This window comes from Cryptomeria japonica, chromosome 3 (assembly GCF_030272615.1).
Source record: "Cryptomeria japonica chromosome 3, Sugi_1.0, whole genome shotgun sequence".
Classification (NCBI taxonomy): Eukaryota; Viridiplantae; Streptophyta; class Pinopsida; order Cupressales; family Cupressaceae; genus Cryptomeria; species Cryptomeria japonica.
In genome coordinates, this window is record NC_081407.1 from 848,624,688 (window position 1) to 848,652,418 (window position 27,731).

The 27,731-nt window shown below is 36.5% G+C and overlaps 1 protein-coding gene across 5 annotated transcripts in view; it reads left to right on the forward strand.

Annotated features, from left to right (window-relative positions):
• The first annotated feature begins 16,702 nt into the window (after positions 1–16,702).
• LOC131033633 (folate-biopterin transporter 1, chloroplastic) overlaps positions 16,703–27,731 on the forward strand; it is a 65,247-nt gene continuing 54,218 nt past the window's right edge. The window contains exons 1-2 of one of the 5 annotated variants that reach the window (XM_057964883.2): positions 16,703–17,127; positions 17,227–17,522. In XM_057964883.2, the coding sequence (XP_057820866.2) occupies positions 17,078–17,127; positions 17,227–17,522 (346 nt within the window). In that variant the 5' untranslated portion in view covers positions 16,703–17,077. The other 4 variants (XM_057964884.2, XM_057964885.2, XM_059216965.1 and 1 more) reach the window with 4 other exon arrangements.

Below are 27,731 nucleotides of genomic sequence, written 5' to 3' on the forward strand. Positions count from 1 at the left end.
CAAGTGAAGGTGAAGAGAAGAAGACATTCACAATAAGAAAGGATAGCGGTAAGAAGACTCATGCAGAAGCTGTTAGAAACCGCCACACAAACCGCTATACACAATCAATGAATCGAAGGCCACACTCAATGTACCAGAATGTAGATCTGAGAAGAAATGCAAGGGTTGATCATGAAGGATTAACTAGAGTTAGAAGAATGAAAGGAAGACCCCCGGTGAGACAGACGTTTGCAGGACCAAGGCTGCTAAATTTTGTAATGTCGATCGTACTATTTCATGCTTCCGATATATATATAAATTTTTACACCGTTCATGGTATCGGGTGGTAAAGCGATTCTCAAACAAGTTGCACTCCTTCCGATCGAGTAAGTAAATGGTGACTAGTCTATATACTGTGGTGAGAGGTACGTAGGGAAGAGATGTGTCTTCCCACGTGGGAAGACATATCTCTTCACTACGTAACCCCTCATCCACTTATATAGCATGCTGACATTAAGAAGGATGGACACACCGAAATTAATAAGTGTTGTGCATCTTCAAAACACGCTATAACAAATAAAATACAACTTTCAGATCATATCTCCATCTCTTCTATTTTGATCACGGAATTTTGAAAGAATGTAACATGGTATCAGAGCCAAGTTAAGGAAGATCATATTAAAATTTTGTAACGATCTCATAAACTTTCACCAGGCTCTTACTAAGATCACATTCCCATAATTCTAATGGCAACCGGAGTTAGGTTTGAATATAGATTAGATGGAGCATCAAATTTTGTATCTTGGAAATTTAGGATCATGCTTGTTTTGAAAGAAAATAAATTTGACTCCCATGTCAAAAGTGAAATTCTTGAACCCTCCGATGATACAGAGAAAATTCAGTGGAGCAAAGACAGTGAGAAGGCCCTTAAGATAATTGTGGATTCAGTAAGAGACCACATTGTACCAGTTATTTCTAAATATCAGACGGCCTTTTAGATGTTCAAAGCACTAGCTGACATTTATGAAATCAACAACACTAGCAGGGCTCTCACCCTAAAGAATCAACTACACCATATAAAGATGAATAAAGGAGAAATAGTTACATACTATTTCTTGAGGATCACTGAGCTTAGGGATCAACTATCCACTATTGGACATCTAGTAGACAACAAAGAACTTGCTATGATGGCCCTAAATGGACTTCCTACCTCATGGGAATCGTTCATTCAAGGAATCAGTGCTCATTCTAAATTTCCCAAGTTTGATAGATTGAAAACCGATTGCATTCAAGAGGAATCTCGGCTTGTCACAAGAGGAATAAAACAAAACAATGGTAATGAAGATATTCAAGTTCTAAACTCTAATTCCCACGAGAAAGGAAAGAAGAACTTTAAGAGAAAGAGGGACAACAACTCAAATGGGAAGAGGTCTTCAAAGAAGCAGAGAGACATTTCTGAAGTATAATGTTTCAGATGTGACCAATATGGGCACTATGCAATGAAGTGTCCAGTCAGGATCAAACAACAAGCTTCAATGGCAGAAATTAAGAAAGGGACTAATTCTAAGAAGCTAGTCTTCTACTCAGCCCTCTCTAGTCAAGTCACCTCCAGTTTCAACACATGGGTGATTGACAGCGAAGCATCTTGACACATCACTGGATTTCGTGAGCACCTAGATACACTTATGGAAATTTCAAATGAAGAAGTGACTATTGGTGATGACTCAAATTATCCAGTTATGGGAATAGGAACCTGCAATATCAACCTAAAGTCAAGCATATCCCTACAACTAACTGGAGTTCTATTTGTACCTGGTATAAAGAGAAACCTTGTCTTAGTTTCGGCACTTGAAGATAAGGGTTACAGATTAACCTTCATGGAAGGAAAGGTACTTGCTTGGCCAAAGAACTCCACCATCAAGAAAGCCCACTCCATTGGAGTAAGACAAGGGAGTCTCTACAGACTTTGCACCACTCCACCTCTACCCTTGATTCATGAGATTCCAAATTCGAATGAACTTTGGCATAGAAGATTAGGGCACCTTCATTTCCATGCCCTACCTAAGATAGAGAAGATGGTGATCAGCTTACCCAAGCTAAGTCAAAAATCTTAAGGAGCTTGCAAAGGGTGTGCCTTGGGAAAGAATACTAAAGGGTCTTTTAATTCTAGCAACAGAAAATCCAAAAAATGTATTAGAATTAGTTCATTCTGATTTATGTGGACCCATGTCTGTACCCTCATTAGAGGGATTTTTATATTATGTAATATTTGTAGATGATTATTCTAGGAAGACCTAGATATATTTTCTGAGGTACAAAGAGTCTGAAGAAATCCTTTCTGAATTTAAGGAGTTCAAAGCTCTTGCAGAAAATATGACAGGTAAGAAAATCATAACCGGAATACACTTCTGATATGTTTAAATATTATTGTATAAATGCTGGGATTAAGAGGGATTTAACCGTACCTTATAACCCACAACAAAATGGGGTAGTTGAAAGAAAGAATAGGACTATAGTAGGAGTTGTTAGGGCTATGTTGTTTGACCAAAATATAGAAACCTCATTTTGGGCTAAAGCATCTAGGACAACTGTGTACATTCAAAATAGATGTCCTCATTCTCTTCTTGACAATAAAACCCCTGAATAAGCCTTTACTGGCAACAAACCTGACATAAGTCATTTCTTGATCTTTGGGTGTCCAGTCTATATTCGTGTCCCCAAAGAAAAGAGGTCAAAGTTAGAACCTTCTAGAAAGAAAGGATTATTTGTTGGGTATGGTGAAACCTCTAAAGCCTACAGAATATACATACCTGTTCAAAGACAAATTGAACTAAACAGAGATGTCATCTTTTAGGAAGACATAACATTCAGGAGGTCCAAAAGCTCTAATGAATTAGAACACCAAGATCCTCCTACAAGCTTGGATGAGGATTCCACCCCTGAGATTCAGAGGGAGACCCCTGAAGATGCTGAGCATGAAGTTCAAGGCTTACCTTTAGAAGAAAATTATCCCGAAACTAGGAAGAGACCACTTTGGGCTAAAAAGATGCTTTAAGAAGCTGAAAATTATGTTGCTCCAAAGGGGACCTTCAGAGAAAGTAAGAGACCTAACCTATTTTCCATTTATACTGCCTTGATGAGTGAGATCATTGATGCAGAACCTTCCTGTGTTGGAGATGCGCTCAAGCATCAAGTTTGGAAAGATGCTATGTCAAAAGAGTATCAGTCAATTCTAAAAAATGATGTCTGGGATATTGTGCCTAGGCCTAAAGGCAAATCTGTGGTATCTTCTGTAGTCACATAAATCTGTCCACTTAATTAAATGAATATTTAATATTTATTTGATTATTTAACCATCAATTAATAATTAATTAAATTAATATTTAATTAATTCATCTTAACCCTCTTCTCCTATTAATTAAATAAATTATTCAATTTATTTGATTTAATTCACTTAACCAAATTCATACCATTAATTAAATAAATAAATCATATTTGTTTAATTAAATCTTCTCTCATATTTAAATAAATTAATATTTATTTAAATCCCCCAAAATCTCACCTCTCACATTTAAATAAATTAATATTTATTTAAATCCCACCTCTCACATTTAAATAAATAAATCATTTATTTAAATCACCTTTATCCTCCACCCACTTGTATTTTCCTACAAAAGCAAGTTGCACAATTATTTTAAATAAATAATTTATTTAAATCACTTTTATCCTCCACCCACTTGTATTTTCCTACAAAAGCAAGTTGCACAACTATTTTAAATAAATTATTTATTTAAAATCCTATTTATCCTCACCCACTTGAAACCTTTAATGGTTTCCCTTAAAGTATTCAAACTTGATGGCTTTAAAGTATTCAAACTTGATGGCTTCCTTCTATAGTCTTCTTAAGACTTTAATGGTTTTCCTTAAAGTCTTCAAGCCTTTAATGGTTCCCCTCAAAGTCTCCAAGCATTTTAATGCTTTATCTTCCTTTTTCTCATTTAAATAAATTAATATTTATTTGAATATTTATCCAAATACAACTTGCACACATTTATTGAAATAAATGAATTTTTATTTTTATAAAATCCTATTTTCCCTCACCCACCAAATCCACTTGCAAAATCTAATCCCCTTCTAGATTCTTCTAACTCCTTCCTAATTAGCCTAATCCATCCCCTAATTATTGTCACATTCCTAAGCAAAATGGAGTCACTTCTCAAAGCCTAAAAGTCTTTGATAACCATTAAAAGCTTCCAACCTTCAACCACTAAATGGCTCAAAGTCTTTGATAACCATTGAAGGCTTTCAACCTTCAACCACTTAATCCCCAAAGTCTTCAAAAACCATTAATGGTTAACCCAAACCCTCCTACGTGGTTAAAACATTTGTTTTGACTCAACCTCTACCCAACCCAAGGGTCTCATCAAGCCTTTAATGCTTTGACCATGATTATCTCTTAATCATTTGCACAAAGGTTTATCCTTGCATTAACTCCTAATCCAGTGGGTAATCCTAATTTAGGCTTGACCCTTACCTTCTAGATAACCATGAGGTCTCCTCAGGCATTTAATGCCTCCAACCTCTTCTCTCAACCCAATCTTATGTTGACACTTGTCATCATGTTATTGGTGCCAATTGTGCACATGGATCCCCAACTTTCAAGCTTGACCCTTGATTAAACCTTTCAATCCTGGCCATCCATTGCTCCATTTTTCCTATAAATAGAGCCCATTCCTTCATAATCCAGATCCTGAAAACTTGTAAGCATTTAGACTATAGCCATTTTAGAGAGCATTTAGCATAGCATAACTAAATCTTGTCTTTTTGGTAAAATCAATCATTTTAGCATTAAAAATAGCTTTTCATTTCATGTTTGGAGCTATTCTACAAATCTCAATCCTCCATAAGCATCCATAGTGCAAAAAGCTGCTGAGAGCTACACTATTTTGGAACTTGGAGAGGAGAGGAACAAGGGAGAAAGGAGCTAATATCATGTTAAGAGATAGTTGGAGATATCTCATTGTCTTACTTCTTTAGTTAGATTCATTAGCATGTGTTTTTAGTATCTCTCTTGGAATGCCTTCATTTGTGTTTAGTTTTTGATTGACTAACGCTAACGTCTTGTGTGTTTTGTGTTCTTTGATCATAAACTAACCTTGTGCCATTTAGGAGGGCATCATCTTCTAAATGGCTCTTCAAAATCAAACATGCAGCAGATGGCAACATTGAGAAGCACAAAGCAAGGTTTGTTGCTAGAGGTTTCTCACAGAAAGAAGGTATTGACTATGAAGAGACATTTTCTCTTGTTGCCAGATACACTTCTATCCGAGCAGTTTTGTCTATTGCAGCATCTAAAGGATGGAAAGTCCATCAAATGGATGTTAAGACTGCTTTTCTGAATGGTAAGATTGAAGAAGAAGTTTATTTGTAGCAACCTGAAGGTTTTGTAATTCATAAGGTTGAATCACATATCTGCAGATTAAAGAAAGCTCTATATGGATTGAAACAGGCCCCTAGAGCATGGTATGAAAGAATTGATCACTATCTCTTGGAATTAGGGAGAATGAAGCAAATCCAAATCTCTACTACAAGGTAATCAATGGTGAATTATTAATTATTATTCTTTATGTTGATGATCTACTAATCACAGGAGAGGATAATTGTATTTCTCAATGTAAGAAAGAATTAGCCTCTGAGTTTGATATGAAAGATTTAGGAATTCTTCACTACTTCCTTGGATTGGAAGTTTGGTAGCAGGCATATGGTATAATCCTTAATCAAGGAAAATACACCATTGATATACTCAAGAGATTTGGAATGATGGATTGTAGATCCATGACCACACCTATGGAGACAAATCTGCACAAACTAAAGGAAGCAGCTGCAGAATCAGAGTTTGCAGATCCTACCCTCTACAGACAGATTATTGGATCTCTGATGTATTTGGTAAAAATAAGACTTGATATATGTTATGTTGTTAATGCACTAATTCAGTTCATGTGTGAACCTAGGGAAATACATCTTGTTGCTGCAAAACATATTCTGAGATATCTTCAAGGAACTATTGGTTTTGGTCTTAAGTATAAACATGTAGACCTTGACCTACATGGATTCACTGATTCTGATTAGGCTGGAAGCGTAGTTGACAGGAAAAGTACATCAAGATGTTGCTTCAGTTTAGGATCAAGAATGATCTCATGGATATGTAGAAAACAGTCTTCAGTTGCTCAGAGTTCTACAGAAGTTGAATACATTGCAACCTCCATGGGAGCAAGAGAAGTAGTATGGCTTAAGAAACTGCTTGTGGGACTGTTTGGTCAGCCCTTAAATCCTACCATCATCTACTGTGACAATCAGAGTTGCATCAAGCTTTCAATGAATCCAGTATTTCATGATAGGTCTAAACACATTGAGATTCCTTATCACTATGCTCGAGATATGGTGGAAAGGAATGTGATCCGATTTAATTATATTGGTATAGGTGATCAGATTGCAGACATTCTTACCAAGCCTCTCTCCAAGATCAAGATTGAACACTTTAAAGATAAACTTGGTATGGTTGAAAATGTTATTTAATTTTGAGATAGAGTCTCATTTATTCTGATATACTACTATATTTAAAGATGTTTAGTGTGTAAACTCTTTTATTTGTCATGTGTGTGACTCCATGACTGCATGGGCCTTCTGTGAACATTATTGAAGGGTGATGACTTTTTCAATAATGAACACTTGTTTCAAATTGATATTGTAAGGTGACGATTTTACAATTATCAATTTAACTATCTTGATGGATATCATGTGACTTGATATCTGTGGACATGTCATGATAGTATATATATCTCTAAGACATTATGGTAGATATTTGTTGGTTGATATCACTAAATAAACCATAATTATGATAGAGATCTTCATGATGAATATTATAAACATAATATTCGTGGACATGCCATGAAATCATTATCAGTATGGTAGGCATCATGTGACTTGATGCCAGTGCACATACCTTACTTGATAACTATGAGTTATGGTGAGTATCATGAGACTTGATATTCATTGTTGAACCATATCTCTGAATATCACTATGGTGTGATATCTCCTCTCTTCACAATCAATGGATGAATTGTGATGTTTTCTCTAAAATTTTGTAACGTCAGTCATACTATTTCATGCTTCCAATATATATATATATATACATCGTTCATGGTATCGGGTGGTAAAGCGATGCTCAAACAAGTCGCACTCCTTCCGATCGGGTAAGTAAATGGTGACTAGTTTATATATTGTGGTGACAGGTACGTAGGGAAGAGTTGTGTCTTCCCACATGGGAAGACACATCTCTTCACTACGTAACCCCTCATCCACTTATATAGCATGCTTACATTGAGGAGGATGGACACACCAAAATTAATAAGTGTTGTGCATCTTCAAAACACGCTATAACAAATAAAATATAACTTTCGGATCATATCTCCATCTCTTCTATTTTGATCACAAAATTTTGAAAGAACGTAACAAAGGCAACCTAACCAGTATGTTCCAAACTTTCATGGTTATTGTTACTGGTGTAACAAATTTGGACATAGGTTAGCTGATTGTAGATTAACAAATAAGCCCACTATGAGTTATGAAAGTAAAAATCCATTTAATGCACTCTGGGATATGAATGTTGTTTGTTATCAGTGCAATGGATTTGGTCATAAGAGTTTTGAATGTAGGAAGACTAAACTAATGTCCTACAATAGTTTTAAGGATTCATCTTTCAATGTAAATATGAAATGCTATAACTGTCAAGAGTTTGGACATATAGAAAAGCTTTGTAAGAACAGGAAAATCAAATAGAAGAGGATAAATCCTTATCAAGAACCAGTAGCTAAATTGGAGCACAAAATTGCAGCTGATAAGAAGAAGAAAACTCAACCGATTTGGGTTGAGAAATAAAAAGACAAAGCCTACAAGCTAAAAGAAGAAATATATGGGTTGTAGACAGTGGTTGTTCCAACCACATGACTGGTGATAAAAAGAAATTCATCAAACTTGAAGACTGGAATGGTGGCTTAGTAAGGTTTGGAGACGACTCATCTATCAAGATAAAGGGGAAAGGTACTCTAAATATTGATGGGAAACTAAAAGCACGTGATGTGTATTATGTGGAAGGTATGAACCACAATTTGCTAAGTGTGAGTCAGATGTGTGACAAAGGTTATAAATTCACCTTTGACTCTACTGGCTACCAGATAAAGAAAGAGATTTTTAGTCAGATGGTAATGTATACAATCTGAAAGAATGTTTTGAATCCCAATGCATGTTGGGACAAGTGGATGAAAGCTGGTTGTGGCACAAAAGATTAGGCCACATAAATTTTGATAATCTAGTTGCAGTAAGCAAAAAGGGGTATGTAAGAAATATACCACTAATTATCAAACTGGTGAGCACATTTTATGATGAATGTGTGAAAGGGAAGCAGAATAAAGTGAGCTTCAAGACAAAAGAACACAACACCTCAAGATCAACTAAAATTGTACATACAGATCTGTGTGGTCCGACTAGGACAAGAGCTCTTGCCAATGAAAGATATTTTATGCTCTTCATTGATGACTATTCAAGAATGACATGGGTCACTTTCCTACAAGATAAATCACAAGCATTTGACAGATTCAAGATCTTTCGGAAGATGGTAGAGAAGGAAAGTAGGTGCAAGTTGAAATGCCTAAGATCAAACCGGGGTGGAGAGTTCACATCAAATGAGTTTGAAGGTTACTATGAAAGACATGGAATCAAAAGGCAATACTTAGTCCCCAAGACACCACAACAAAATGGTGTGGTAGAAAGGAAGAACAAGACAGCCAAGGAGATAGCCAGAACCAAGTTAAATAAGGCAAGTTTGTCGGACATGTATTGGAAGGAAGTGGTTCATACTGTTGCATATACCTTGAACCGGGTTCAACTAAGAAGAAACAACATAATGACACCTTATGAGCTATGGTATGACCAGAAACCATCAGTCAAGTATTTCAAGGTGTTTGGAAGCAAGTGTTTAATCAAGAGAGATATGGATGGTTTAGGTAGTTTTGATTCCAGGAGTGATGAATGAATCTTCCTTGGTTACTCAATTGACAACAATGCCTATAAAATCTATAACAAAAGACTAAAATGAGTCATTGAGAGTGTGCATGTAAGAGTTGATGAGGATATGCACAAAGGAAGACAAGCACAAGTGAATTGGTATGATGATTCTGATGATGAAGAAGAAGAAGCTCAGTCAGACAATGAACCCGAAGAAGCTGCATCCAAAAAGGTCCCTAACTGATATGTGTAGATAAACCACCCGGAAGAGCAGATTTTAGGTAATAAGAGTGATGGTGTGTAGACTAGGAGAAGACTTTCCCGGAATGATGAACAAGTCAATTTCTGCCTCATGATTGAAGTAGAACCTAAAACATTCAATGAGGCTAGCGAAAGTTAGAAATGGATGGATGCCATGGAAGAAGAGTTGCAGTTGATTGAGAAGAACAAGACTTGGGAATTAGTCCCTAGACTGGAAGAGAAGAATATCATTGGCACCAAATGGATCGACCGAAACAAGATGAATAAACAAGGTAAAATTGTTAGGCATGAAGCTAGACTTGTGTGCAAGGGTTACTCTCAAGTAGAGGGTATTGATTTTGAAGAAACATTTGCACCGGTAGCTAGATTATAAGCAATTAAGATGTTTCTAGCTTTTCGGCCTACAAGGGTTATAAGGTATATCAAATGGATGTAAAATCTGTCTTCCTAAATGGAAATTTGGAAGAAGTGTACATGAAGCAACCAGAAGGGTTTCTATTACATGATGATGAAACCTTTGTGTGCCAGTTGAAGAAAGCCCTGTATGGTTTAAAGCAGGCTCCTAGAGCATGGTATTCAAGGCTGGAATAGTATTTGAAGGAGAAAGGATTTAAAAAGGGGAGTGCTGACAAGAATCTATACATCAAGGCAGATGGAAATCACATGATCATTGTGGTTGTGTATGTAGATGACATCATTTTTGGAGGCAATAAGGACACTCTTTGCAAAGATTTTACTGATAAGATGCAGTCAGAATTTGAGATGTCAACGCTTTGAGAATTGACATACTTCCTTGGTTTGCAAATATCACAGCTAGATAAGGGAATCTTTATCTCACAAACCAAGTATGCAAAGGATATGCTAAATAAGTTTCAAATGGAGGACTACAAACCGGTGAGTACCCCCATGGTGATCGAAAGAAAATTAAGCAAGAATGATGAATCATCGGTGGTAGAACAAACATTGTATAGATCCATGATAAGCAGCTTATTGTATCTTATTGCTTTTAGACCAGATATAGTGCAGGTAGTGTGTATGGTGGCTAGATTTCAAGCAACACCTAAGCAGTCACATATGAATGTCGTAAGCAGAATTTTAAGGTACCTGCAAGGGACACTCAATTATGGATTATGGTACCCTAAACAAGGGAAATTCATCTTGAAAGCATATATTGATGCTGATTGGGCAGGTTGCATTGATGACCGGAAGAGAACAAGTGGTGGTGAATTCTTCCTAGGCGACTGGTTGGTCTCATGGCAAAACAAGAAGCAGGATTTTGTCTCCCTATCAACTGCCGAAGCATAATACATTGTTGTTGCTACATGCTGCTCTCAGGTGCTTTGGATGAGGTAAACTCTCAAGGGCATACAGGTGGGCATCTCCGATCCTATTCCCATCCGGTGTGATAATTTAAGTGCCATCGACATATCAAAGAACCAGATGATGCATTCAAGGACAAAGCATATAGCCATCAAGTATCATTTTCTCAGAGAGAAGGTTGAAGGACATGAAGTAAAGATGGAATATGTCCCTACAGGAGAACAAGTGGAAAACTCTTTACCAAACCATTATCGATAAGCACTTTTGAGTACTTAAGACTCAAGTTGGGAGTTGTATCACCTGCCTCATGCACTTAAGTTTGTAAGGAGAAATATGGTTCATGGGGAGTTCATAGCATTATCTATATCTCTTGAACCACATGCTGATCATAGGGAAATTTTAGGGTTGTATGTCTCAATATCGACTGTAATCACTAAGAGAAGATTTGACTAAGGGGGAGATAAGTATGAATCAAAGGGGGAGAATGAAATACCCTGACCCTTTTTCATTGTGTCAAAGGGGGAGAAATCTACTGGTGTGAAGATTTGCAGTGAGTTGACATCAATGCCAAAGGGGGAGATTGTTGGCATTAGGTTGTCATTGATGTCAACTGGTATTGCATGGTCATCGGTGAGTAAGTAGTGGTGACCGGTATGGGTGAAGTAAGACATGATGATGTCAATCTATATGTGTAAGTAGACATAAAGGTATGTTATCAGTACATATGAAATGCATCATTGACAGGTAAAACAGGACAAAGCAAGCAAGCAAAGAAGAACAAAAAGATGTAAACCGGTATACACAGAGAAGGTTAATGCTACCGATAAATGGACTTAGTAGATGGACCAACATGTTTGATGGAAGGCCAAGTTGATCCACCGATAGAGAAGAGGTAAGCAGGTATGAAGGTCCACCGGTGAAGGTAGGTTATACCGGCAAGGTGAGTTGAACTGGTAGTTAGTCTTGGTCGGTGAAGGATGTCTAATCGACATAGCAGATCGAAGATGATGCCAAACCGACATAAAAAATCGAGCATAGGTGGATGTTGACAGGTGGAAACCAGGTGGCGAGCACACAAAGGTTGGTGAAGTATTCATCGACATAGTAGTTTACAAGCAGGTCGACTTTAATGAAGAACCCGCAAATCATGGGAGGATGGCAGAATGTTGCAGCTCAAGGAAGACAAGGTGGCAAGGTGATTGAAATGACCTTGTAAGACGATCTGATCTTTGTACCCGTTTGTCGAAGGAAACAACCAAGCCATTAATGGAGATTGACAGAGCAACGCAGAAAAGCATGTTGTAGACATCCAAAAATAGAAAATGCACATTGAAAAACGAGGAGATGGCGATGTTGTTTGGTGTGATGCAAATCATTGTTCCAGAAAAAAGATCCGATCAGATTTGATATGGATTGAGTTGGCGAAGGTAAAACCTAACACAACACTGTTTGAATGCTACTTGTGGTGGGAACCCTCATAGATAAATGTGTCAACTCTAGACTAAAATTAGTTGATGCTAGATGCGAGGTGTGGGAGGAAAGAGAGTCTGAGCAAGAAGAAAGACTATCTGCCTAAGTGTTATTTCTCAGAGAGTTAGAGTGTGTGTTAACAGGTTGAACTAGTGAGAGAGTCTAATCGGTAGAGACAGAGTAACCGACAAACTATTACAGTCTTAACAGTCAAGCGTACTGGTAAGGAGTGATTGGTTAGGAATGCATCCAAGTGTGACACTGTGAAGTGTGAGGCTTAGAGAGAGATAGAAGAAAGGCTAGGGGTAATCGATAAGTGATCAAAAAGAGTAATCTGATAACCGATAGTATGAGAACCAGTGAAGAAGAGGAGGTTGTTAACCGACAGACATCCGTTGATCAAGCGTTGCATAACTCATTTGCAACTAGGTGCTATCATTGCATTAAAATTGTACTACATTATATTACATCGAGTTGGTGCTTGGTGCCCTAAATCAGTAGGGGTTGGTGCCCTAAATCATTATTATCTGTTGTTTTATTGTGAGGCAGTATTGGAGCAATAGAATCCAACAACATTTCTCACCGAGGTTTTTCCCATATTGGGTTTTCCTCATACATCTGGTGTTGTGGGTCATGCATTTGTGTATTTGACTCTTTTGATATCCGCTCTTATCTGATCGGTTTGATTGTTTAGTGTTTAAGTTGTTAACCGATACTCAAGGATTGGTTTAAAAGGAAAAGATTTTAGGAACCATTGATTCACCCTCCTCTTAGTGATACATCGTGTTCGACAGAATGTATCACCTTCAAAGCCTTTCACAATTTGACTTTCACACATTAACAGTCTCAAATTTGCACATATCATTCACATTCGATTCTCATCAATTCACACACTACCCCATACACAACTCACACATTCTGACTCCTTAAATATGTGATAGATCATCAAAAATCTGATTGAGGGTCGACCATGAACAAAATAAAGATTATTACACAAAATAAGTCACCTAGACCAAAAATACTTAAAGTGGTCCACTCCAATAGAAAGAGGGGACCTTAAAGCACCATAATACATTCTTCCACGTCGAATCCAATGAATTGCACACACCAACACATCTTCCAAAGTCACCATTAAACAATAAGGCTTAACACTCAGTCCGTCAAAATACATCTTCCAATGCAAATTACCTAACATGGATCTCTACCCAACATGGTATGACTCATAGCAATGTTCTAACTCAACCTTGAATGCATATCCAGACCAAAAAGGTATGATCCAAATAAGATAATCCAATCAGACACATCAAACCATAACATAATTGAATATACCAAGCATAATCCAACACAACTCACTTCCAGAATAGAAACACCACCAAAAAATGAACTGAGAAACACTGCATGAACCACACAATCATGTCCATGAAACAACAACACAAGGTTCAACATATTTGGAGGCCACCAAAGACTTTTCAAACTAGTTTGATAGACACCCTTATTGCCAGAGAATGATAACAATCAACTTCTGCACTCCATAAATCATAATCTTTATTATCCAAAGGAATGCAAAACATTCTACCAATGAGACATTAAATATTATTTCCTACATATGTTAAGTACTCTTTCCTGCATATTGAACTTGGCACAACCAACACCAAAGCATCAAACTCAATAGCAACACCAAACACTAGACAACGAAACCTACAATACTACAGGATCATATCCAGACCAAACTCCATCTAGACAACCAAGTTTGACATCAATGACAACCAAACTTAGATCCAAACTCAGATGTCAACCAAATAGCTCAAATTTCCAACACATCTCATGAACCTAATATATAAGAAATATAATTCATGAAACTATCAAACATTATTACAAAACCATGAGCTAAAATCACCTAAAAAAGTGGCACCCAACTTATCTCCAATTCAAGATGTCATATGATTGTCAAAGTACAAACCAACATGTGTAACTCCTTTTTACAACTCATTTATGTATCCACATTTTTATATCTCCCATTTTTGGAGACCCAACTTCCAAAGGCCATAACTTTTGATTTGGGAGTTTGACTAATGAACCGTTTAAAGTGTCGAGGAAAGCTCATGAAGTGCTCTATCAAGCCATAACCCACTACATTGGTCATGACTACTTTTAGGCCCCAAAAATGCCTCTAAGACCTTCAAAATTGACCTTGAAACATTCAAAAATAAAAATGTTAATATCTTCGAATCTAGACATGATCTTGCAACTAAACTTTTCCAACATACTTATTATCCAATTTGTAGCTTTGGGGAAAATTCTGGATCAATCTGTGCTCAAATGTAAACTTACTATAAATAGTAACCTTATGTAAATGCAAGGTTGATACACCATTTTCCTAACATATGCAATGATCAATTGTAGAGTGTTTTGGCCTAAATTTTGCCCACCCTTTTGCTCTTTTCCCTCATCTTCTGCCTAGTTGCTAATTTTACATTATATCATGCTTCCAAAAATCTTGCCAAGAAGAGGATTGATCATAATAGTATGGTAGTTAGATGGGTTATTGATATTACCACTTTTAAAGAGAGGGATGACCACACTGGTTGTCCACTCCACTGGAAAGTCATCTTGATTGACGTAATTGAATATTCTTTTAATGTGAGGGGCAGAGGTCTCAACTCCCCATTTAAAAAAAATTAGCTTGTAGCCCATCTAAGTCATGTGCTTTACCACTCGCTAAATTCTTTATTCCTTGTTTGATATCATCCATTGTGAAGAGTTCCATTGATGTTTTAACTATGGGAGGGTATTCTTTCTTGTGTATTTGCTTATATAGGAGCCTTGCATATTCTAACCATTGAACATCTATGATATTATGTTCAATATGCTATAGATTTTATCGTAGTTCCTTCCAAAAACCTTTGGGATTATGTTTTCTAAGAGAGATTAGCTCCTTCCTTCTTTCATTTGTACACACTCTACTTTTTTGATTGCACCAATCTTCCACATTTCTTCTTGTTTTCTTTGTTAATCCTCTCTCTTTTAGTGATCTCTTGGCTGCTTGATATTCTTCTTTGTACCATGGGTTTGCTGGTAAAGTGTTTGCAAATCCCTTATTGGTATGAGGCCTTTTGCATACATTTAAAGCCTTGTAAATTATTGAATCAACGAATTGCTACAAATATGACCACCCATCTCATTGATTGCTTTATCCTCTATGTTATTTTTTATACCATGAAATTGTTGCTTAAGAGCAACACTAAAACCATTTTCTTTATTCATGAGGATTTTACCCTTGAGAAGGGTTTTCTTTTGTGTGTGGTGAACTTGTTTGTTGTGTTGACTTATTGGAGAATTGCCTAACTTAACAAGAAGAGGCAAATGGTTAGATTTCATCTCGCAGTCCCTAGTATCCAACTCCAGCAATCTAGAAATAAAACCCTGGGAGCAAATTATAGTCATCACACTTTGACCATTATAAGTTTTGCATTTAATATCCCTTGAAGTTGGCCAATCTCTCATGCCATTACAAATGACCATTCTAAACACACTACAAAGCCCTAATAATTGTGCTCCAAAGTGTGCCACACTTCCATTGCCATACTATGATGTTCTTTCCCAAAATTGATATCCATTTTCCTTCAACCATAAAAGATTGTTTTCCTTTTTTTCTTCATTATTCACTGCAAAGATTGATTGTTAATGGTTCTTGCATTAAAGTAACCCATTAACACTATTTCTTGAGATGTAATTAATATAAATATATTTTTTTAGTAAGACGTGAATCTTCATTTTCTAAATTTCTCATCAAAATAAAATAATGAAAGTTACTCCATTCTCTTTATTTTCAGCTATCTCTATTGTTTATTTTTTATTTGAGTCTTCTTTTCAAGTTTTACCAATTTCATACTTTCATTTACTAACTTAAGGGAAAAGACCGAGTAGTTGAGCGCGTTCCAATTCTTGTGATAGAAGTTGTTGATTTAATACCCCATACTTGCTGATTTAATGTCCAACTTTTGTACACATTGCACCAATAGTTGTATGATAAGTACCAATAATTGAATGAAATATACTATTTGTTGTGAAAAGTAACCAATCATGTGATGCCACATCAGTTGCACAAGTATTGGGGCCCTTTTGCACACCTATTGGTCTCACTTTTTTTTTGGGCTGTTGTGGACACCTTGGCAAAAAGCATGCTAATGTGGCATTACATTTGATGATGTGACCCTCAAACCTTAGTTATAAGCATGGGACTTGCCAAGTAAGCTGCTGTAAAAAAATTGGAGTGATTTGAAATTTCCACGCAAGATTTTGAGAAGCACGAAGTTAGGATGCACAACTAGTGGATCCTTTCCCCTAGAAAGACACGGACCAATCTGAAAGTTACCCCATTCCAGCCATTTCTATTGTTTATTTGAATCCTCTTTTCAACTTTTACCAATTCCATACTTTCATTTACTAACTTAGAAAGGCAAAATTTGCTAAATTTGCTATTATTAGCCTTGTATCAACATGACATAGCAGCTGATTGTTATATTTGATTTTGTTTGTTGTCTGGAACAATCTACAATCTGCTCCTCCTGTTGAATTCTATTCTTGCAATTTGCATCTTTTTTCAATAAAAAAAAATGGTTGACATTGACTGGTATCCAAGCCACTCGGTTTTTTCCCAGAGTAAAATTTAGTTTACCACAAAATGGAATATGAAGGGCAACTAGGTAGACACATAAAAACAAGCCAAATCCCTAAGAAATAGTCTGTCGCGGCGATCTGGCAGAGTTGTTGTCAACGAAAGATAGTCCCAAGTACGATGAAACTTTCTTATTACTTCAGGGAGTTGAACACGGGACCACTCACTACTCAAATTGCAATGTTTTCGGCAGAAAGGCTGAATTTTGTTTGGGGTTTGGGTCCTTTAACGAGAAAACCATGACCAATCGTTTTGTGATAGATCAAATGTTGTATTGCTGGCTGCAATGTTGAACACGTACTCGACATGCATGCATTCCATGTAAACACCGTGGGTATGCTGCTATGTTTGATTTGGTAATAATTTGTTTATGTATGTTGCACCATGACACCGTGGCTCTGCAATCCAAATCCTAAATGTCGTCCTTATTTTCCTCTCTTGTGTGGGTTTTGCAGTGAGGCAGGAGGATGCCCAAAGACTAAAAATCCAATTTTGGGTGTCCGTAGATGTCAGGAAATTGGAAGTTATTTAAAGATATTTAAAGTAATTGATGGTAATAAGATTTACTCAGTTAAAAGAAATTTACTCCGGAGGTTGGAATCGGCCATGGCCGTCCATATTCAAATGCCCCTTAACAGCGCTAGTAATAAATTTCTGAAAGTAGAAGAATATGATAGCTCGGTTCAGATTGATGTTGATGCTCGTGCTCCTGGAACTTCGTCGAAAGGGAATTCGAGGCTTCATAGAAATGGTAAGTTTACGGTGGATTGTTTTGAGATGACTTTTAAAAAGAATAAAAAGATCTTTTTCCAAAGATGTTTTTGTTTTCTGTGGGTTTGAAATTCATACATGAAAGAATCCGGGATGGAAAATTATATAAAGTTAAAGGAAATAAATTTCCTCGTGGGTTTTTAGACCAAATCGGCGTCTGGCTTCGCAGCGAACTAAACAACACCTATTATCCTTTTATTGTGGCTGCCGTGGGTTGCATTATTGTTGTTTGACAGCAAGGTGTGGATTGGCTTAGTCCGGAGCGGGTTTATTACTACGCGCGATCACTCAACTCGGAACAAACCCCTATATTCTTAGAAAGACAACCCTCTGAACAAATTTTTTGATTTTGCTTTAATAATAACTATGGGATGAAATCTCTTTGAATTTACAAGCCAATTTATGTATCCCTTGGTGACTGCACTCAACTGCAGCTAATAAAATGCACTTATATTGTCTCATGATTTTCCAGAATATATTCTACATGTAATATCCTGCAACCTCACTGAGTCATATTTCCTTTTGTATTGGTAAATTCTCTTTACATAAGTTCTTCGGTTTAGATGACACTCGGGTATTTCTTATGTCGAATTCACCAAGGAATTACACCCGGCCTTGCCTGTTAGGTAAGCCACACTCAGAGTTGGATGTGATAATTTTAATTAATTTAAAAACTCAACAACATTTATACATTAATGATATCAACTGTCCACAATTCATAATGTTTGTCTTGCTTTGGCGCATCAATGTTTCGGATGTGATCCATCATCAGAATGTAAGAGAGCTAAAGCAAGAAACATTGATGAAAAATGGCTTTAAAATATTACTAATTCTGAAGCATTTCCTTATTGATTTTTTTTTTTTGGAGTCAGCTTCATGATTCTCATTACAGAGAGTGAACATAATATTTTGTTGTTAGAGCACCCGAAAGGATGTGACTGCTACATGAGCATTATCCAAGTTTCTTAGAAAACAACTGCTACAGGAGAATTATCAGAGTTTGTGTTAGAAAATGACTCTTCTATGCAATCATCATTCATATATACAGACCTTAAATGCACAGAATTAAGTGCTGAAACTGGAAAAATCGACAAAAGGTTTGACATTCTAAAGACTTTTTGACATTTTGTTGCTTAGAGATAAATTAAAATTGGTCTCTGGATATGTTGGGGCCGGTTGCCACCATGGGCCTACCCAGAGCAGTGCAATGCATTTCTAGCAGTAGCATAGGACTGTGTATCTATAGATGCCAAACTCTGGGCCACAACTAGTTTATGACATTACGTATCAGATTCATTAATGATGAGATTGAACCAGTGTATTCATTCTATCATGTAATACATTTAATTTCGTATAAGTTCGTCAGTGTATTCATTCTATCATGGAATACATTGAATTTTGTATGAGGTCGTCAGTGTATTCATTCTATCATGAAGTATATTGAAGTTTGTATAAGTTTGTAAAATTCTAAGGCGCTGTTTCATATGACAGACCCCAATATGTAACTTAGATTCTGTAGAAATTTAGTTCAGGTCTCATTTAGATTAGTTGACCTTGTGAATCATTATGTTATAAATACAATCTAACTTAAATATTTATATTTTTTTGTGGGATATTTAACTATGTATTCAGTAATCAGACCCATATCCTAGAATGGGCAAGGCGAGAGCATATAGATCTTATGATTGTAATCTGTCATGAACTGTTCCTCATTAACTACTTTTCTTGATCGATATGATAGTAATACAATGATTTATATGATAACTTTGTAAGCATCTTATTTGAAGCATAGTGTTCGATTTATGGTTGATATAACAACCTCTTTATCTATACTGCTGATCTAACTTAAACATGAACATATCGATTTGAATTTTGTAACATAACTTGGTTAATTATAATTGCGTTTTAAGGTTAATCTTACTTGTTAATAATTCCTGAACGGCTTAGTAGAAGGGCAGCGATCTCCTCATGAAGGTTCATATCCCTTTTAATCATCATGTCCCTCTTGAAAGACACAGCCCTTGGATATTTTTAAATAGGGTCGATCCTACCTTGCAAGGGCATCAAGGAATAAACTGGATCGATGATTGAATCAATCAACAACACTTCAAGAGCAAAGAAACACTGCATATTGTTGAACAATTGTTGAAGCATTCAGTCAACCATTCGAAGGCATAATGATAAGTCTGCAGTTAGACAGTAAAAGGGAAGGTGACATGCATGCATATAATACTCTATTAGCTTGACAGCATTTCTGTAGCATTATGGTTATTTCCATACAGCATATTTTGGATGAGCATTAATCATGTCCTCAGCATTGTTAGTATTATCTTATATAAACCTCAGCGATAGTCCCAACTACATCTCTATAACATTATCTTCATGCTAGTAGTAATGTGTACATTTTCCTAAGAACATCACCTTCCTCACAGCAATACTGTTAAAGCGATATGGGCTCGGTATCTTAGTGTCATTGTCTGAAATCATTCTCCCATTACTTTGATAGCATCTAACATCTTGTTGAGGCTATAGGATTACAAATCGGTTTCAGCCGTAATCTATTAGAGATAACAAACATAAAGTGTCAACATCTCTGCATTCTTAATATCATAATATTCTGTATGAATAGATTCTCAGCACCATTATTAATCACAGCATTAGGGCTGGGTATGCATTATGGAACAGTCCATCTCTAATATATTTTAGATGTAAGCAAATGTTGAACCTCATCATGGATGGAAGGGGGAGAGATAGATAAGAGGGTATATAAGGTTGCCATCTAAGTAGGATGCCTTGGGTGGATGTCAAAAGTACTGCCACTGAGGCCAAGAGGGTCAAAGCTTCGCCCTTGGGCTTGGATTGGACAAGTTGAGAACCCCACTACGATCTCTATGCCATTCCTATCAGATGAGCTATTAACTATAAGAGATGGGGCATGGATAGGGAAGCAAGACAAGCACCCTACTAAGTAGTATATCTCGGGTGGATGTCTAAGTCTTGCCACCGGGCCAAGAGGGCCAAAGATCTACTCTCGGGCTTAGTATGGGTTGGCTTGGTCAAGCCTACCATGTCGCTATCTCTATGCTCAAAATATGTTTGATAGTAATAGTAACATAGGATATATATTTATATACTTTAGCTAACTATAACAATGTCATTAGTTTTATATGTATATATGTATGCACTTGTGTTTTCTATGTGATGGTTGGAGGATTTATATTCAGGAGCATAATGAAGAAATAACTACTTGTAAGTCATTTCCCTGACCCTAATTTATGGTAATTGTGATTGTAGGGTTTCATCTAGGGTAAAAACTAGAAGGGGACATTACAAAGCTAGATAGTATGGCTTGCTGATTGAACATCTCTCTTGAATATTAGCTACTTGCAAATGAAGGAGAGGTGATTCTCAAATAGTCATACAAGAAGAACTAAGCTCATGAATAATTTGCCGCATGTTGCCATGTAGTAATCAGAAAAGGGATGGTCTGGAAATGGGAAGTACAGCCAGCAATATTTCTTCCAATCATCCTCAAGCTCTTCAACAAAACTTTTTGCAAAATGATAACAAGCACTCCTAAAAATCCACACTTCAAAGCATGTCAAACATCTTCATCTTTGCAACACCAAATTGAAACTTTGATTGAAGCACAATGGTGATCTTTGAATGAAATTACTCAAGTAGCTAGGGGGTTTTTATTCGTGAAACCTACATCTCCAAATGGGTATTTGTCCTCAAAAGCTATGGAAGAACTTAGGTTCATTCCAACAAATGTTAGCATTCACAAGTCTATCTGCAAAATCGAAATGAGGCTGCTCAGCCTCCTTTTATAGCTTTTTGGAGGGAAGAATACAATTACAAATTATAATAATTCATTTCTACACACACAAAGGCATGTTTGAAACAAGAATAACATTTTATGTGCAAAAGGCTCCCTTATCTCTTGTAGTTGGCCACTTTTGAAGCAAATAATCTTTTTTTATTTTCAAACTAAGTTATTGGGTTCGACGTTGGGAGCCTGGATGCAGGTCCGGGTTTGACCCAGGTTTGGGTCCGCTCTCGGTTCGGGGTCTGGTTCGTTGCGTTCGACAGTCATAAATTTTGAACAGTAAAAAAATTCATTGATCGGCAATTTATTAATAGCAAACACCTTGCTCCTTACCGAAGCCTTCTATGGTGGAGGATATGCTGTACACTACTCATAATGTGGGTGGGAGGGTGTAGGAGTTTCTGTCCCCGTCCAACTATTATTTCGCGTCGTCACATAAATCCTCATCAATCGCTCGGGTTCCGCTGGCCATTTTATATTATATCATATCTAAGTTACCAATTCAGGTTTGGATTCGGGTACGGATTCGGCAAAAAAATAAAATTCTTGGGTACGGGTTCGTCCGTACACACACACACACACATATATATATTTTAATTATATATATATATACACATATTATATATATGTTCAATATATACAATCCATACAAAAATAAAATATACAATGTGACTTTCCATACATAAATGATAAATCCATAATTGCCAATGCCAATAAATATTCATATATTGCAAATGTAATCAGTAAACTAATAACTAAAGTCTAATATCATATTCATAATTTGCAAAGAAGATAATATTCAAGTTTCAAGTCTTTTTTAAAAAGTCATCAAGGGGCGAATTAGAGTTTTATTATAAAAAAACTATTTTAAAAAGTTTTTTTTTATTGTTTTTTTGACGCGTGGGCCCTGTTTTTGGGAACCCATGGGCTTGGGTTCATGCGGGAACTCCTCTCCTGGGTTCGACCTGGGTTCCACCCGGGTCCTTCCTAGGTGGCCGGGTTCCCTGTGGGTCCTGCGTTGCAGAACCCACAGGGAACCTGACCACTTGGGAAGGACCTGGGAGGAACCCAGGGAGAACCTGGGGAGAACCAGGACCGGGCAAGAACCAGGACCGCAGGACCCACAGGGAACCCGACCACCCGGGAAGGACCTGGGTGGAACCCAGGTCGAACCTGGGGAGAACCAGGACCCGGACCCAGGCCAAAAGGGGAAGAACCGGTATCTTAGTATCATATTATATAATAATATTGTATATTATTATATAATATACCATATATTATATATATAAGAATATTATTATATAATATTATATTATATAATAATTTTCTTGTATATTAATGTATATATAATATTATTAAATAATAATATTGCATATCTTTATATATATATATATAATATCTTTATATATATATATATTGATTTTGTACTAGCTAACCCAAAACGAACCCAAACCCCTTTTCAAAATTTTGTCGAACCGACGAACCAGGTTCTTGAACCCAAACCAGTGCTCAAACCCGAACCGGCAACTTTTTAAATGATATTACAATTAAGTTATCACTTAATAATATAACATCATAGTCACTAGGAGACGAGTGTACTTTTGGAGATGCCAGAGATTGGTACTAGTATTGGTACGGCTAATTTTCAAAAATAGGAAAGGGGGTGCTTGGAGATGCCATTTTTTTAATATAATCTAATAATTTGCAGAAAATATCATGACATAGATCTTTGAAAACAAGAATAGTAAATAGTAAAGGCAATTTCTGTCTAGACCATTACAATGATAGGAAATCAGTCATACAATTGTTTTTGCCCCTCTCAGAAAGTCTACGTTTTCAGTAGATCCAATCACTACAATTTTGCATGGATTTTTGTATCATCCAAAACATCAGCATGAAACATTATGCATTCTTATTTTATTTATTTGCCTTCCTTTTTTGCCTTTGAATGTGTTTTGCCCTAAGTTTTTTGGCAGGAGACATCAATTTTGGGTTGGGAGACTTCAGAGATGGTGACCAAAAGAACCTTGTGCGTTGGGAAGTTTTTGGTACTGGAGACATGTCTTTGGGTTGCCATGTGTAACATTAAAAACTTAAGTGAACAATTAATTTTTTTCACCCGAGTTGTGGAAAGCATTGAAATAACATTAGAATCCAACCTTGGCCACACCAAGATGAAACCGAAGGAGGGTGATGATGATTGGAGCCAATTAGGTGACTTACTAGAAATAGATGGCCTCTGTAAGAAGTTAGGAGAACACCCCAAATGTCAGAAAACACTTCTGAAAGTGTTGTGATGCTCCACATTGCCAACTGAGCTAATTGCCATAAATAGCAACCCTGAAATATTGAATTTTTGCCCTACAAGAACTTTGGACTTCCCTTTTCCTTACTAATTAGACTATGGGAACTTAGAAAATAAGCTGTCACCAAACTGAGTATGCTTGAGAAGGGGACATTACAAGACTAACTATTTTGAATAGGCAATTACCAAATTTACATCTACTATGATTCCCTTAGCCTTACAGTGCGCAACAAAAAAGGAAACCTATTTTAAATGATCGACAGTGCAAGTGAACCACAAATTAACTATTATACTTCATAAGATTTTCTACATGACAGTTTTGTATCCGATAAAAGCAATAGAGGTACTTCGTAACATAATATTATTTTGGCCTTTGGGACTTTGCATCTTTCACTTTTTGGTATTCCATATTTTGGTTATACTTATTTTTGGTCTAAAGACCAAATTCTTAGTGATAGTAAGTTATATTCCTCCATATTTGGGGGAATAGTAAATTATAGATGACAAAGGAACCAGACCCTTGGTGCAATCATATCTGCTGTATAGCAAGACTAGGGTTATTTTACAGGGATTAACCAGTTTTAAAATACCGAATGACAAGAAAAGAACATTAAGTTCAAGAGTCCTACAATTAAGCTCCTCTTCTTCAAAATTTTTCTGTTGCCCCAACCGAACTAAGTAAACTTATTCAATCACTGTGGGGGCAGAAACACCCTTTTAGATACTGAAACAAAATGCCCCTTGGAGCCATTTGAAACATTACGCTTTCCAATTTGGCATGTTTCCATTTGGGTCAGATCTCTCAACAGAATCTAAGGAGGAAGACCCATTAAACTTCCAATTGCAAAAGGCTTTCTTATTCTATTGTGGTGGGGGAGGGGCTTTCAATTTATAGATAATGCCAAGGTGGAAGGTTTAAATGGAAGAGTTCTACCCATTTATGTCCAAATATAATAATTCATGATCAGAGGGAAGGTGGCACTTTCCCCTATTGAATCGTGCATTGTTGGGGCTTGGGCTTCATTTTTCAAATATAAATAATTATTTAGAAGGGTGTGGGTTATGTAATTTTAAACCCTAGGTATGTTAATCAGATTTATATAATTGATTATGCCCTAGGTTGTAATCAGATTTGCAGTATTTTATTAGGCCAACATAAATTAAATATGCCCTAGATTGTAATCAGATTTGCAGTATTTAATAAGCCAACATAAATCAGAAGTAAAACAGTAGACAAACAAGCATACCCTGGGAAAACCTCCAAGGAGGAAAAACCCAGCATGAAAGACCCACAGGTCAGATTATATATTCTCCTCTTAAATGCACAATTACAATACTTAGCTTCTCTGTCAGATCTGATCTATTTGTGTAGCAGATCTGCTCTTTCTATGTCCTTCAAGTTGTACAACACCACCTATGTCATCTTGCACAAATTCGCACAAGTCTGGATGAATTCGCCTCCTTCCTTATTAATTCGCACCTTATTAGCAGAGCTGTTTTCTCATTTGCTTGTAGAAAATGGATGAATGTGTATTGACTTGCAAAATGTCACTTATTTATACACATCTTTTACTCCTTGAATGCAAGTCGGCCTCCTTGGGTTTTTGGCGCCAGTAAATTAGATGGCGTGTATTTAGCATAGCGTGGGTATTGGGTTGTGCATATGATAGGGTCACGTTACCCTAGGATAGGGCCCGGTCCTAAAGGGGGTTCGGATTTTGCCTTAAGGCAATCCGAACCCATACATAACCCTAGTTACAAACAACAGGTTACAGTGATCTATCTGGATGGGTTTTACCTCTCCCATTAATCAATGATTTTTCCCCACTATCATCATCTCAAAGCCTTCCATTTGCCTTAAACCTACCTAGAGCAATTATTTATAACTAATTAGAGTCTTGAACCTTTTCACATTATGAGAGAAATAGAGCGAGCTAGGTGTAACACATGAAGTATTTAGTTTGACACCGTTCATAGGTATATTCTTATTTAACTGGAGCGTTGCAATTGAGATTATATTTTTGTGTAATTGATATGTTAAAACAAAATGAGTTAGCACTCTATTTACTTTGAAGACTATACAAATGACATAAAATTATCTAAAATGGGATAATTACACCTCTCTATAAAGAATGGCCTTGACATCAGCATTGCATAATTACTAATTTGAACATAAAAGGATATCAGTTCCTTTAGCATCCTCCAAAATCACTGCTGTGAGCAGATCCAAATTTCTGTGTACTTATTTATGGTCCTCATGACTCTGCACATCTTTTGCATTGTGTAATGTATATTGAGCCATGTTGGCCTCTCTCTTTTTCCAGCAATTCAAATGTGTATATACACATGCTAAGATTATTGTTTGTATCTGATTCTACTCTATTATATTTAAAGTGATTCTTGTAGTGTACAGGCACCAATATAGCATTTTGTTTCTCTTATTTTTGTGTGCTCTACTTGCTTTGAGTTGTTTCTTTTGGTTCTCAACTTATGTTTCATTTGTTCCTTTGCAATAATCTTCATAATTTCCACATGGTATCAATAATTAAAGTATGACTGACTAAGATTTTAGTCAAAAGGAGGAGAAAATTGTGATTCCAACATCACAACACTTTCATATCAATTCTGTGGAATTTCGGTCTACAGATTGCATATGGTCGGAATTGTCGAAGTCTAATTATAGATTTGCAAAATTAGCAAAAAAATAGCAAGGGTTCATTTTTTTGTTCATTGCAAATCTAGATCAAAGGATTTCTGAAGATTGGAGGGTTATGGATGTATATCAATTGTGGCAACCTATGCCCAAAAATCTTAGCCAAGTTGAAAATCAAAGGGAGACAAAATAGAGAGAAACCATGGTATTCTCACTCTTGCAGTGGTTGATCAGTTAAGATACCATTTCATAGAAGAAAGTGATCCCACCAAACCATGGAATAGGTTCAAGAACTCATTTGGCCCCAACAACACTTCTCAAATCAACTTCATATCCTGTTGCTTGATGAGTATAATAGTGTTGAAGAATATATCTCATGTCAATAGAATATATGCTGATATTTAATTTTCCAGAGGACATGATAAGGACTTGAGTGTGCAAACACTTTTCTCAATAATCTTTTGCTTAAATATGAAACTGTGTATGCAATTTTCATGTGTCATGTTTATATTGAGAGGCCTATTGAGCCCTTGGAAGCTTGATTGCATAACCTGTAGCTTGTTGAGTATAACGGTGTTGAAGAACGTGTCTCATTTCAATAGAATATATGTTGATATCCAATTTTTTCTGGAGGACATTACAAGGACTTTAGTGCGTAAACGCTATTTTCAATAACCTTTCTCTTGAATATGAAAACATTGTATATGTGTTGCCTTTATATTGAGATGTCTACTGAGCCTTTAGCAAATTTGTTAAACTCTCAATTCTGTTACAATCTTAACCATGGAGCTTTGGGAAGTTGTGTTTAGCCAGTTGGGCCCATGTAGTGTGGCCGTTTGAAATACTTATAGGTACCTCTTAGAAGGACTTAGATTCAAGAGTCAAGGCTTAGGGAAGTATTGCCCTAAGAAGAAAAGGTGTGGCATTGCAGCAAAGATCATGATGAGAGAGAGTGCTGATAGAGAATTTGGGTTCTAGAGTGGCACGTTAAGCAAATCAGTGGAGATAAGTTTCTGGTTAGAATTGACACCACCTTTCTTGCTATTTCCCATCCCTGGATTTCTATAGAGTGGCTGATTGAGTTAGAATCAAGTTGACATATGACTAGCCACAAGAATTGCTCTTCAGTTACTCTTGTCTTCATTAGTGTGAACACATCACAATTGGAGATGATTCAACACTCACTGCCTCTGGTAGTGGGTAATTCTCCATTGGCAACACAACTTTCAATGAGGTATGTCAAATTCTAGCTATTGGTCCTAACTCATTTTTTGGTATCACATAACACTTATCAATGAAAAGGCTGACTTCTGGCTGGGCAAATGGGTTATCAAGGATATAGATAATGGTTACAAGGTCATATCCGCAGGATGTTGCAATAAAGTAGAATAGATGTACAGAC